Source organism: Gekko japonicus, unplaced genomic scaffold (genome assembly GCF_001447785.1).
Source record: "Gekko japonicus isolate JY-2015 unplaced genomic scaffold, Gekko_japonicus_V1.1 scaffold539, whole genome shotgun sequence".
In the NCBI taxonomy this organism is placed as follows: domain Eukaryota; kingdom Metazoa; phylum Chordata; class Lepidosauria; order Squamata; family Gekkonidae; genus Gekko; species Gekko japonicus.
The window spans coordinates 811,281-823,940 of NW_015168667.1; the positions used below are offsets into that span (position 1 = coordinate 811,281).

At 46.0% G+C, this 12,660-nt stretch overlaps 1 protein-coding gene across 1 annotated transcript in view; it reads right to left on the minus strand.

Annotated features, from left to right (window-relative positions):
• MYLK (myosin light chain kinase) overlaps positions 1-12,660 on the minus strand; it is a 271,468-nt gene that overhangs the window by 143,338 nt on the left and 115,470 nt on the right. Inside the window, exons 14-15 of the mRNA XM_015415311.1 lie at positions 12,062-12,142; positions 10,640-11,679 (exon numbers count right to left, since the gene is read on the minus strand). Coding sequence (XP_015270797.1) covers positions 10,640-11,679; positions 12,062-12,142 — 1,121 coding nt within the window. The remainder of the gene's footprint in view (positions 1-10,639; positions 11,680-12,061; positions 12,143-12,660) is intronic.

Below are 12,660 nucleotides of genomic sequence, written 5' to 3' on the forward strand. Positions count from 1 at the left end.
ATGCGACCACGCCGGGCACGCTGGGGGCAGGGCCACGGTCATCCAAGGGAAAACTCTATGGTTTTCCCTCGGATGGCCGTGGCCCCGCCCCCAGCGTGCCCGGTGTCGTCACGTCACTTCCGGGTGAGTGCGTGTGGCCTGCGCAAAGCGCACGCGCTCGCGTTCCAGACGCCGGACGGGAGTCCCCCACTCTGGAGGAATTTACACTTGGCAACCCTGGTTGAGGAAGCGGGTATCCACTTTGATCTGGCCTCCCCTCCAGTAACCGCAGATCTGTGAAGCCAGACTGGGACTGCAAAGTTTTTCTGTTGAAGCATTATTGTTTTTAGTATGTGATGATTTTATTGATTTTACAGATTATAAATGTAAATCTGCATAAATTGCAGACCTATATGTTGGAACCCGGCCCTGAACCTACAATGTGGGGAGGGCAGGCTATAAGCCTAATAAAACAAACAAATAAAAATAGAATGCTAATGGCTATTATATTACTGAATCATTATATTCAGACACAACTATGTACAATTCCTTCAGATCAACATCTAATTTCATGCAGGAGCTACTACGTTTCCTTCCTGAGCAAAGCAAGAACTAAAGCATTCAGGGACCGTGCGAGCAACTATACAGCAAGCGATATGTTGCAAGAAAAGCTAGAACCCAAGCTGAAGGATGAAAATATTAATATTAAAAATACTTATCCAAGTTTACATATCTATAATACTGTAAACAAGTCTCTGAAACCAGCGGAATGGTGACACTTCCTAATGTATTAAAAGAAATCCAAGGCATCTTGTTGCTTTCCTCTTTAGAGGACATCATAGATATGCAGATGATACACGGAATCTTTGATCATTAGAAGTTCAGCACCATCATCACCACCCTGCTTGTCCAGGTAAAATGATTCAGCTTGAAGACACCAGGGAAACTAAACGGATCGAAGCACACAGATATTGAATTGTGGATGACTTTTTTGGGGGTCACAGCCTTTTCATCTTGTGCCATACAATCCCACAATTCAAATGAGGATCTAGATCAAAAATCTGCAACTCAGGATTGGCATTCCTGGTTATTGACAAGCAGCTGTCTAGATGGATAAGGCATTTAGGTTGTTATGGAAGTAAAGCTCCTTCTACTGGAAAAAAATAGATACAAAGATCTGCTATCTGGAGGTAAACAGCTTGGTGGGGACCATGTTCTTATTTCCACTTTCACAGTGAATTGAAATAATCTAGACAACATTGAAAAGAAGCAGTTAAATGCAAGACAGTATTTTAAAAGAGAGTTATAATACACGGAGGAAATGAAGTGCAATATAAGAACATAATATGAACAGAAAAAAGGGTGTTGAACGACGACATACCTAAACAAAACTATGGTACAGACAGGAACGTTGCCAGAAAAGGCACTGGATCAGCAAGATGGAAGCAAAATAATCAAGGATGATAGAAATCTGGTTTCTTGCATCTGTCTTCACTAAGAGGGATATATTGGTACTCAGTACTGAAATTATTTTTCCAGGCAAATCAAAGAGACTGCAAAAAATGGTTTCAGAGCCTACTAATATATTTAACATCTTTGCCTCTCATCGAGCCCAGGAATATTCAGATTCTGCTGTCCTGACCACAAAGAGCTTAGAATATGAATTACATAGCCACAATTACTATTTTAAATAACCAGATGATTTTTTAAAAATATGGATATCTGTCAGAATAAAACAGGAATGGTCCCATCCACCTATCCATATAACAATAACTAATTACAGCAGATAGTTTAAAACAATCACACTAGGAAAGCCATGTTAAGCCTTTAAGAACATAAGAAGAGCCCTGCTGGATCAGACCAATCATCCATCTAGTCCTGCATCCTGTCTCACACTGTGGCCAACCAGTTCCTCTGGAAGGCCAACAACGGGGCATAGAGGCTGAGGCCTTCCCCTGATGTTGCCTCCTGACTCTGGGATTCTGAATGTGGGATTCTGAATGTGGAGGCTCCCCTCAGTCACCATGGCTATTAGCCATTGATAAATTTATCCTCCATTAATCTAATCCCCTTTTAAAGCTGTTTATTCGTGTGGCCATCACTACATGCTCTGGCAGTGAATTCCATATTTTACCCATCACTCTCTGTACAGTAGTTTAAAAGCAATGGGAAAAAAGGTTTTAAAAAGAAACATACCAAATGCATATAAAAACAAAAGTATAGCATAAACAGGATGCCTGCCGAAGAATATGGATGGACAAAATTATTTATCGAAAAACTAGGAATAATGCCCACTGCGGAAATAAATACAATGACCTCTAGAAAGAGGCTCTGGGTGGATGCCTCAGCCTTGAGCCCTCAGTGACCTCAGCAGGGTATAATGACACAGAGGTCCACCATTTTCTCCAAGAGAACTGATCTCTGCCATCTGAAGAGCAGTTGTAATTCTGAGTGATCGCCAGCCCTCACCTGGAGATTGGCAACAATGATTCCTCAGAAGGAAATGGCTGGTTTGGAGGGTGGAGTCTATGGCATTGTACCTGTCTGAGGTCCCACCTCAAACCCCACCCGCTCCAAGCTCCACCCCTCAAATCTCCAGGAATTTCCCAACCTAGAGATGGCAACACTATCTCCTTCCCAGCCAACCATCAACGTACTGTTATCTGCCCCTCTGACTTCAGCTTTCCATCTCTTCCCCCCTCCCTGTAGCCTCGACCTAGGAAAAGTACAGTCTTTCTCCACAGTGGGGACCAAAGCAGCTCACATAATTCATCTGCACAACAACCCTTTGAGGTAGGTTAGGCTGAAAGTCTGTGAGTGGTCTGAAATCAGCCAATCAGCTTCCACAGCAAGAACCTGGGCCTGGAAGACCCTGCTCTGAAGCGCTGTTATGTCACACTGGCTGTCATAGGGGGCCCACCTCATCAGGCTATAATGACACAGAGTCCACCATTTTCTCCAGGGGAACTGATCCCTGCCATCTGGAGAGCAGTTGTAATTCTGAGTTATCTCTAGCCATCACCTGGAGATTGGCAAGAATGGTTTCCAGGAGGAAAAGACCCAGCACCCAGCCAACGGCACACAGATACTCTTGAGTGGTGGTTGATGGGCCAATGGCTGATGGAGCACACAGCACAGCCAATGGGAGAGCTGGAAAGTGCCAGTTCACTGGGTTTTTATATCTATATATGATTGTGAGCTTTTGTAGATTATTTATTACCAGTTTTATGAGATGTAAAAGTGAAGTTGTAGGCTACAAAGTAGACAAAGTATGTTTATACTGAGTCTTCCTGAATCTTTATTTCTTTACTTCGTTTACAATCTGTCTTTCCCAGACACGAGGTGGATTGTAAAATATAGAAAACTATTCAACCAGACAGCATAAGATATCCAACAAACAATGCGATAGGACTAGTATTGCAGTCATTGAAAAAAGCCAACAAACAGACAAACAAAAACTAAGGCATGAAGCAACATTAAATCAGAAAGTGGGATATAAAGGTAGAAGATACAGCAAAAGCAAGACAATACATGCAATAAACAATGCAATAAATTAATTTCCTATACCCCTATAAAAGTGACCTCCCCAGCTATCCGATTACACTATAGTTTTATCCCATTACAAAAATGGCCTCCTGAACATTTCTGTTCAGCATGTTCTGGAAAATGACAGAAAGGAGGGGCCTTCTTGACCCCCTCAGTTGGGCTATTCCACAAGAAGAAGACAACGAGTTGGTTTTTATACCCTGCTTTTTTCCACCCCAAGGAGTCTCAAAGCAGCTTACAATCTCCTTCCCTTCCTCTTTTGTGGAGCCACAACAGAGAATGCATGTGTGTGGGCAGTTGTTGATCTTACCGGTTTGCAGGGTGGCACTCTCAGAAGCCTTTGCTTACATGAGTAAATTGGCAGTATTGGCAGAGAATAGCAGGAGAGGCGCGCTACAGGCTTTTAAAGAGACAGTAGCCTGCCATATATTATGAACTACAAACCAGAAAATTCATAATATGCCATTAATAACAATTCCTATAGTATTCTCTCGCCAGCAATAGGTGCTGCACCTCAGACCCACCTCTGAATGGGTGCCATGTAGGGTTGCCAACCCCCCCCCCCCAGTTTGGCGGGGGTTGCCCGATTTGGAGGGGCTTCTTCCCGCCTGCCTGCCAGCTGGTGGGGAGAAGCCCCACCCCCAAGAGCGACCACCTGGACTCCTCCCCACCACTTCCCAACAGTGTTTAAAGATTTCCTTTAAACGCTGCTGCAGAGAGTTGGGGGCCATGTGCCTGCACTCTAAGCCCCGAATTCGGGGCTCGGAATGCAGGTGTGCGCGCTGCCTAGGGTTGCCAAATGCATTTTGGCCGGGAGCGGGGGGCTCCCGGCCGGCGTCTAATTCGTGCGCGCGCGTCACCCGGAAGTGACGTCGCACGCTGGGGGCGGGGCCACGCCATTTGAGGGGAAAACCCATTTGCTGGGTCTTTTCCTCCTGGAAACCATTCTTGCCAATCTCCAGGTGATGGCTAGAGATAACTCAGAATTACAACTGCTCTCCAGATGGCAGGGATCAGTTCCCCTGGAGAAAATGGTGGACTCTGTGTCATTATAGCCTGATGAGGTGGCCCCCCTATGACAGCCAGTGTGACATAACAGCGCTTCAGAGCAGGGGGTGGGGTTTCCCCCGGGCCCGATTCCGCACGGGGCGGAAGTCGGGCCTTGAAAGCGGGGGGAAATCCGCCCCCCCGGGGGGATTTGGGAACTCTAGCACTGCCTCCCCCCCTCTCCCCAGCAGCATTTTAAGGATGTCTTTAAATGCTGCTGGGAAGTGGTGGGGGCCACGTGCCTGCACTCTAAGACCTGAATTTGGGGCTTGGAATGCAGACGCGCACGGTCTCCTCCCCGGAAGCGGCGGGGGCTGCCTGCCTGCACTCTAAGCCCTGAATTCAGGGCTTGGAATGCAGGCTTGTTTGGCCTTTCCCCCCCCTCCCCAGCAGCACTTACAGGATGCCTTTAAACGCTGCTGGGGAGAGGTGGGGGATGCCACTCCCCAACGTGATGACATCGTAACATTAGGGACTCCCCACCCCCTCCAGTAACGCCCCCTCCCCAAGTCCCCCGCTGGGGACTTTGAGGGGACCTGGCAACCCTAGTGCCACGTAATGTGTGCCTGACCCACTTCATGCATTGGATGCATAACCGAAGCAATAAACTCTTCAGCACAAATGAAAACAACTGCATTTGTGTATGTGATTTGGTACACATATGCAGCAGCATCACTGATACGGGATTGTTCCGTGACACATCAGGGAGGCACTGGATTGAGAGGAATAGCTGCAGACCCAAGTCAAAGGTCTAGTTCTCACTGAGACGGGAAACCTGGCTCAGCCTGTTCTAGCTCAGAATGGAGTTGGAGACACGCGTGACTGAATCAATGCCACAAAAGCTTTTTGCACAACACCTTGTTTTCTATGTGCCTGGGATTTTGTCGCCTGGTGGAACGTCACTCAGGACAGCCTCTACCTGCAGTCTGAGGGGGTACAATCCAGATACAGGTTAACTAGTTCAGTGAGACCAAGGGCTAAGGGGGGAAAAGTATTAATACAGGAGCACGGAACTGCGGATTTAAACAATGCACTTTACATGGGGCTGCCTTTGAAGACTGCTTGAACATTTCAGCTGGTTCGGCATGGCAGCAAGATGGCCAACTTGGAACAGCCACCCACAACCTACTTTGCTGGTGTTATCATCTTCCCACTGGCTTTTAGTTAGTTCTGTGCAGAGTTCATAATGCCAGATTTCACTTAGATATCTAACAGTCAGTTTCCCCATCCTAAGGTAAAGGTAAAGGTTCCCTTGCTCGAAAGCCAGTCGAATCCGACTCTAGGGTTGCGGTGCTCATCTCCGTTTCCAAGCCGAAGAGCCAGCGCTGCCCGAAGACGTTTCCGTGGTCATGTGGCCGGCATGACTAAACACCAAGGCGCACGGAACGCTGTTCCCTTCCCACCGAAGTGGTACCTATTTATCTACTTGCAATTTCTTGCTTTCGAACTGCTAGGTTGGCAGGAGCTGGAACTAGAGACGGGAGCTCACTCCATCATGCGGCACCCGGGTCGAACTGCTGAACTACCGACCTTCCACAGCCTGCAGTTCAGCATCTTAACCACTTGAGCCACCGCAGCTCCTTTTGGATTACACGGAGATGCATAGGGCTAAGGTATATGCAAACCTGGGAGAAACCCAAGGTTTGCAAGAAAAAATATTGGGAGGTGGCTAACCCCTCCTCAGACAGTACTACCTCTCTTATCCAGTGCATTTCTGAGGAAGAAGAGGGCCAATGAACTGAAGCTTAATCCCAGCAAGATGGGGCTGCTACTGGAACTGCGGTGTCTCTTGTTCTGGATGGGGCTGCACTCCTCCTAAATTTTATTTATTTGTGTAATGCATTTATACTCCACCTTTCTACCCTGATGGGGACCCAAAGGAACAGGTTTGTCGCCTGGGAGGGCAGCTGGACCTGCGCTTCCTGCTCAGTAAGTAGACTGCATTAGCGGCCAGGAGCACCTTCCACCAGTTTCAGCTGGTGAGGCAGTCACAGCATTTCTTGAGCAGAAAAGATTTTGCCACCATGGTGTATGCCCTGGTAAAGTAAAGGTAAAGGTAAAGGTTCCCTTGCTTGGAAGCCAGTCGAATCCGACTCTAGGGTTGTGGTGCTCATCTCCATTTCCATGCCGAAGAGCCAGTGCTGTCCGAAGACGTTTCCGTGGTCATGTGGCCGGCATGACTAAACACCAAGGCGCACGGGACACTGTTACCTTCCCACCGAAGTGGCACCTATTTATCTACTTGCAATTTCTTGCTTTCGAACTGCTAGGTTGGCAGGAGATACCCTGGTAACATCTAGATTAAATTACTGCAATACCTATACGTGGGATTTAGGTGGGTAGCCATGTTGGTCTGAAGCAACAGAACTAGGTTTGAGTCCAGTGGCCCCTTTGAGACCCAAAAAAGTTTAATTCTGGGTATAAGCTTTTGTGTGCACGCACACTTCATCAGACACATCGAAACAGTTTTCCTCAAAACTTACGTATAGGTAGAGAGAGGGTGGGGATTAATTGCCAGGAAGGCCTAATTAGAGTCAAGATGCATAAGTAACTGTGTAATAAGTATAGCTGAGATTGGCTTAAAGCAGTTGGTAAGGGAATAGCAGAAAATTTCTGTTCATTCGTTCTTTGGCTTAGGGTTTGACCTGTTTGCCCTACGTAGAGAGCTGAAGGGCATTGTCGGCATATGCAATGTTAGAAGATGAGCAAGTGAATAAGCCTAAGAAGAAAGATCAGGAAAATAGTGACTGGGAGAAAGAAGAGTACTGAAGAAGCAGAGCAGTCCACTAAAGTCCTTTCTCACAATACAAGAACTTGTGGGCACTCAATGAAATTGCTAAGTGGTCGGGTTAGAACGGATAAAAGGAAGTACTTCTTCACCCAAAGAGTGATTAACACATGGAATTCACCACCACAGGAGATGGTGGCGGCTACAAGCATGGATGGCTTCAAGAGGGAATTAGATAAATATATGGAGCAGAGGTCCATCAGTGGCTATCAGCCACAAGGTATAGATAGAGACTCTGGGGCATGTGATGCTCTGTATTCTTGGTGCTGGGGGGGGGCAACAGTGGGAGGGCTTCTAGTGTCCTGGCCCCAATGGTGGACCTCCTGATGGCACCTGGTATTTTTGTGTGACAGAGTGTTGGACTGGATGGGCCATTGGCCTGATCCAGCATTGGCTTCTCTTATGTTCTTATGTTCAGAGATGAAGCAGAGAAAGTGTAGGCAGGAAGAGGATCTCTTCTTCCCTGTGAGTCCTTGTGGACAATATTACCCAATGGACTGTCTATTCTCACTCACACTCACTTGATGTGAAGGTCATCTTCAGGGGCTTTTATCCAGGTTACCTGCCTAAAAGAATTAGGCAAGTAGATAGGGCCTTTTTGGTGTTACACTATTGTCATGTGACCCTATCCCTAAAGAAGTTTACCTGACTCTTTCTCTACAGAACTTTAGGTGCCAGTGTACACTGATTTTATTGTATACATTTTTTAGTCAAGTTACTGCTTCTGTATCTGTCCTTTAGGGCTAACTTTCTGATGTGTTTATCATCTGCATTTTTGGTATCTGCTGTTTCTGGGCACGTTGGTCAGTGGAAGAGGATGCTCCTGCATTCCCACCTCCTGCTTCAGTCCACTAATGTCCTTGAAATGCTGTTTATCGGATCCAACCCGCTGTTTTCATTTTTATTAAAAAAATTAATAAAAGATGTCTTACAAAAAATTAGATTTTTGGAAAGGTGAGGTATAAACAATGGGTTGGATCCCATCAAAAATATCCACACTCAAGATGCTGGGTGATTCCTCCCCTCCTGTGGCAGCCTCCCAGCTCCCTCCTACGTGTTGGTTCTGGGGGGGGGGGCTGTCCCCCAGGAGCAGCATTTTAGAGGGCATTTGGGACCACTCTGTGCGGAGGAAGCCATGCTTCCGTGCACAGAATGTAGACAGGATCCAAAACAATACAGATATAGATTATGAAAAAAACAGAATATTTAAAGAAATATCATGGTCGCATCAAGAACAACCATTAACACAGGGATAAGCCAACTGCCATGTCTCCGTGATTACCGTAGAAAAGAATAAGAGTCCAGTTACACCTTAAAGACTAACAAATTCTGTGGTAGGGTATGAGCTTCTTTAGATTATCTTCTCTACTACTACTACAAACAGACCAACACAAATACCCATCTTCGGCCCCGGCCACACGGCAGGGGAAAATGCGCTCGAAGGCGCGGCTTTTAAAAGCCGCGCCAACGTTGATACGGCTCGGCGGGATCCCACGGATCCCCCGGCCGAGCCGCCTTTTCTCCCCGGCGCGATCAAACGCCGGAGAGAAAAGACGGCTCTAACCGGGAGCCGGCCGATCTGCGCATGTCGGAGCATGCGCAGTTCGGCTCCGGCCCGGGGTTGAGCCGGCGCAAGGGAGCGCCGGCGATCAGACGCCCGGGAAGAGGCGCCTCATCCGTTTGAGCCACCGAGGTAGGTGGTTCAGTTTGAGGCGGTTCTTCCCGGGTTTGGGCCAGTTTGGAGGCGGAAGCAGAACGCTTCCCAGATGTTGTGGTGTGATCGCGCTGCTTTGATCCGCCTCCAAACTGTCCCGTTCCCGGGCCAAATCGCCTCGTGTGAACGGGGCCTTCGTCTATCTCCCTGATGAGTAAACTTCATTCAAAGAAAAGTGAACTCTTCAGGGACTGGTAACCAACCAACAATGCAGCTGCCATAACTCTTTGAGCAGAAATCCTTGTATCCATGGAAACATTAGTCTAGACCCAATCCCTAGTGTCCCTTTTGTTACCATCTCACACACCATTTGGTTTGACAATGCCTGGTCAGAGCAATTTGGGAAACACAACTAAGCACTAAATCTAGTGGTAAATTTCTTTTGAAAGAAAAAGCTGGGGCCAACCATGCTCCCTCTGACTCTGCAGCTCTGCCCCACTTCTTTGTGCAAATTTGCTACAGTAAGGAAAAAGGAGCAAGCGTATACACCTTTTCAGAAACGTTAACATCTTATTATTATTTTAAATGTGTATAATACTTTTTTAAGCCTGACACCACTGCCCGTAACCCAGAGCTGAATCATGGTATCGCAGAAGTTTCAGGACTGTGTTCTAATTAACCTCGGCTCAACTGAGACCATGATTTATACTAATTTTAAGTTTCTCTTGTAATGTGTTGCATGGCTTAATTACCAAGGATGTTCTGATTTGTCAAATCTAATCCACGCATTCCAGGCATCTCTGGCACGATTTCCCTTCCCTCGCTGAATTTGACACAACTTATCTGCATGGAGGAAACTGGTAGAAACATTTGTCACAGGGGGTCTTGCTTCGAAGTGGCCCTACATTGCCTTCTGGTCATCACTGACTCTATGAGTTCAGTGAGAACAGGAGTGTTCCTTTCAAAAGGCACATTCTGAATTCTAACACACTGGCAGCGTAAGAGGAAGTAATTTGTCAGCTTTGATTAAATGCTACGCACACATACCCACTTTGAAGTCTTGAAGAAATCTGTAAGGCAATATGATAATTAACACTGCTGTTGCTGGAAATTAAAACATCTGAGTAGAACATACTAAGTATTATGTTGCTAAAGTCAATTAAGAGGATTCTTAACTGAGCTAGAGTTCTAATACATTTTTCTAACACTATACATTCCACTCTTCCAACTCCCTCGGGTTTCTTTCTCTGCTCACGTTTTTGAAGACTCAGCAAGAACCACCCTACATTTTTCATTTAGGCGAGATTTATACCTGCTATGAGTACCAAAAGTGATACCTACGCTAAAATTTGTTATTACTGACTAGATCACAATTGAATCCCTGCTTGATGTAGATCCTGGTTTTCAGGCTTTTTCAACCAACATTTAAAGTGAAATTTAACAAGAACCTAACTTGATGCAACCTTACTAAAAAAGGAAAATCTGCCGTTCATGAGAAGCAAACCTTCAGAAATCATGTTCAATAATACTGTGTGTATATAGTAAACAGAACTAAAAATAACATAAATAAGTAGGCTATAAACAGCGGTATGTCATGAAGTTGACTTGCTGTTTAGTCAGTTTACCTTCTTGGGAGAGGACAATGAATTTTGATGATTTGATGACTTTTCCATCTAAAGTCCAGGTGACAGCAGCAAGAGGATCTGCAGAAACACAGCACTGCAAGACTAATTTTTCACCCTCTGTTACATGGATATCCTTTAGCTTTTCTGTAAATGACGGCGCTGTTCTCTTAGGCACTGCTTCGTTATCCTCTACTTTTTCTTCAATTATTCCTCCATCTACTACTGGGCAGTTTTCACAGTTAATATCATTCTTATCCTCTTTCTCCACTGGTTTGGAACTCGGCACTTCAGAGCTGGTATTAGCAGTCTGGGCTTCAGAGTTGGTGCTAGCATTCTGCATTTTAGATTTTGAGTTGGCATTGTTCGTTTCTGAAGTTGTGCTGGAATTTGGTGTTTTGGTGGCTGTAGCGTTGTTCTCCAGTGCCTTGGACACTGGCAGTGTCTTAGTATTGGTGCTGGAATCTGGCACTTTGGGTTTGGTGCTGGGTTTCTCCACTTCGAAGCTGGAGTTGGTATTCTGCGCTTGGGCACTGGGACCACCATTTTCAGTTGGTACTTTTTTCTTTGCGCCAAGAACAGATCTAAAATCAGGGGTGGCTGGCTTAGAGGCTGGTGCCTTTTCTGACACAGCTGGTTTGGGTGGGCCCTTCTTAGCCAACACTGCACGGAAGTCCACCTGCTGAGGACTATGAACTTTTCTTTCCTCTTCCGACAAGGTCTTTGGTTTGACCTGCCGCTGCAGGTTAGCACGGAAGTCCATTTGTTCAGCTGGGATTTCCTTCAGCTCCTCCTCAGAAAAGCTTTTGGTGCTGACTTTCTTTGCCAAAATGTCACGGAAGTCAATCTGCTCAGCCTCCTGTTGTCTCAGTTTTTCCTCTGTGCTCTCTCGGGTTTCCACTCGCCTTTTGAGAACCCCTCGGACGTCCTCCTGCTCTTCCTCAACTTGCTGGGCCTCTCCAGTACCCCCTCTGAAGCCAGCAGAGCTCCTGGATATTAGTGTATCATGATCATTAGCATCTCTTCCTTCTGTCTGCCTTCCACTGCAAGCAGAGAAGGGTTGGGTGGGAGGGGGAAGGGGAGAGGGAAAAGAGCAAGCACAGAGCTGGTTTAAAATATCCAGGAACCACCTCAGAGCCAGAACAAAATATGTTTATAGAAGGAAAGGTTGATTGGAAGAGCATGCTCCATTAGTTTATCGCATCAGTGATGACTTCAGGAACCATATAAGGGTATAAAAAAAAAGAGTACTCTCTTCTTAACACTGGCTTGGGTACTCTATGCTTCAGCTGTATGATGAAAACAATTTGTTGGATCACATTTGGGGATTAGGCTGGACTGCAGCCAACCTGGGTCTAGAAGGGAAGAAATTAGCTGAACAAAAAATAGCACCCACCCATGTAAGTCCCTGGGAACTGTACTTACTCTCTGAATATTTCTCCTCTGGCAACTGTAGTTTCTTTTAGCATCAAAGACACCTGGCAGCGGCATTCTCCAACTTGGTTTCTGAAAAAGTTAGACGAAATTCTCCTTATTATGTCTGTCTATCTGTCTTCTGGAAACTGAACAAACAGCAATGAAAAGGGATCTCTCTCTCTCTGCGTGTCTCTCTCGATCTCTCTCTCATACACACAACATTTCATGTTCTATCACTGAGTCACAGAAGACAAATGATTTGCTTATCACTGGCTGAACAGGAAAAAAAAAAATCCCCCATGAAATTTTTTCTCCGTTTTTGTGTAATTCATACAGTCTGTGAAAACCGTGCAGACATTGCGAACATACTTTCAAAAATAAAAGGAAAGAAAAGCCCTCCCAAAATAAGTAAACTGGAGAAAAACAAATCTAAGAATCTGAAAACCTAAGCGGGGGGGACGGGGACGGGGGACGAAGGACTGCTTCCCAGTGTTTAAAATCTTTCCAATGCTGTCCCAGTGTTTGTTTATGTAAGTCCAAGCTTTTAACTTTCCTAATGCTGAGATATTAAAAGCAGGGTCTCTCTTCCCCTTCCCCCCCCCCCCGTC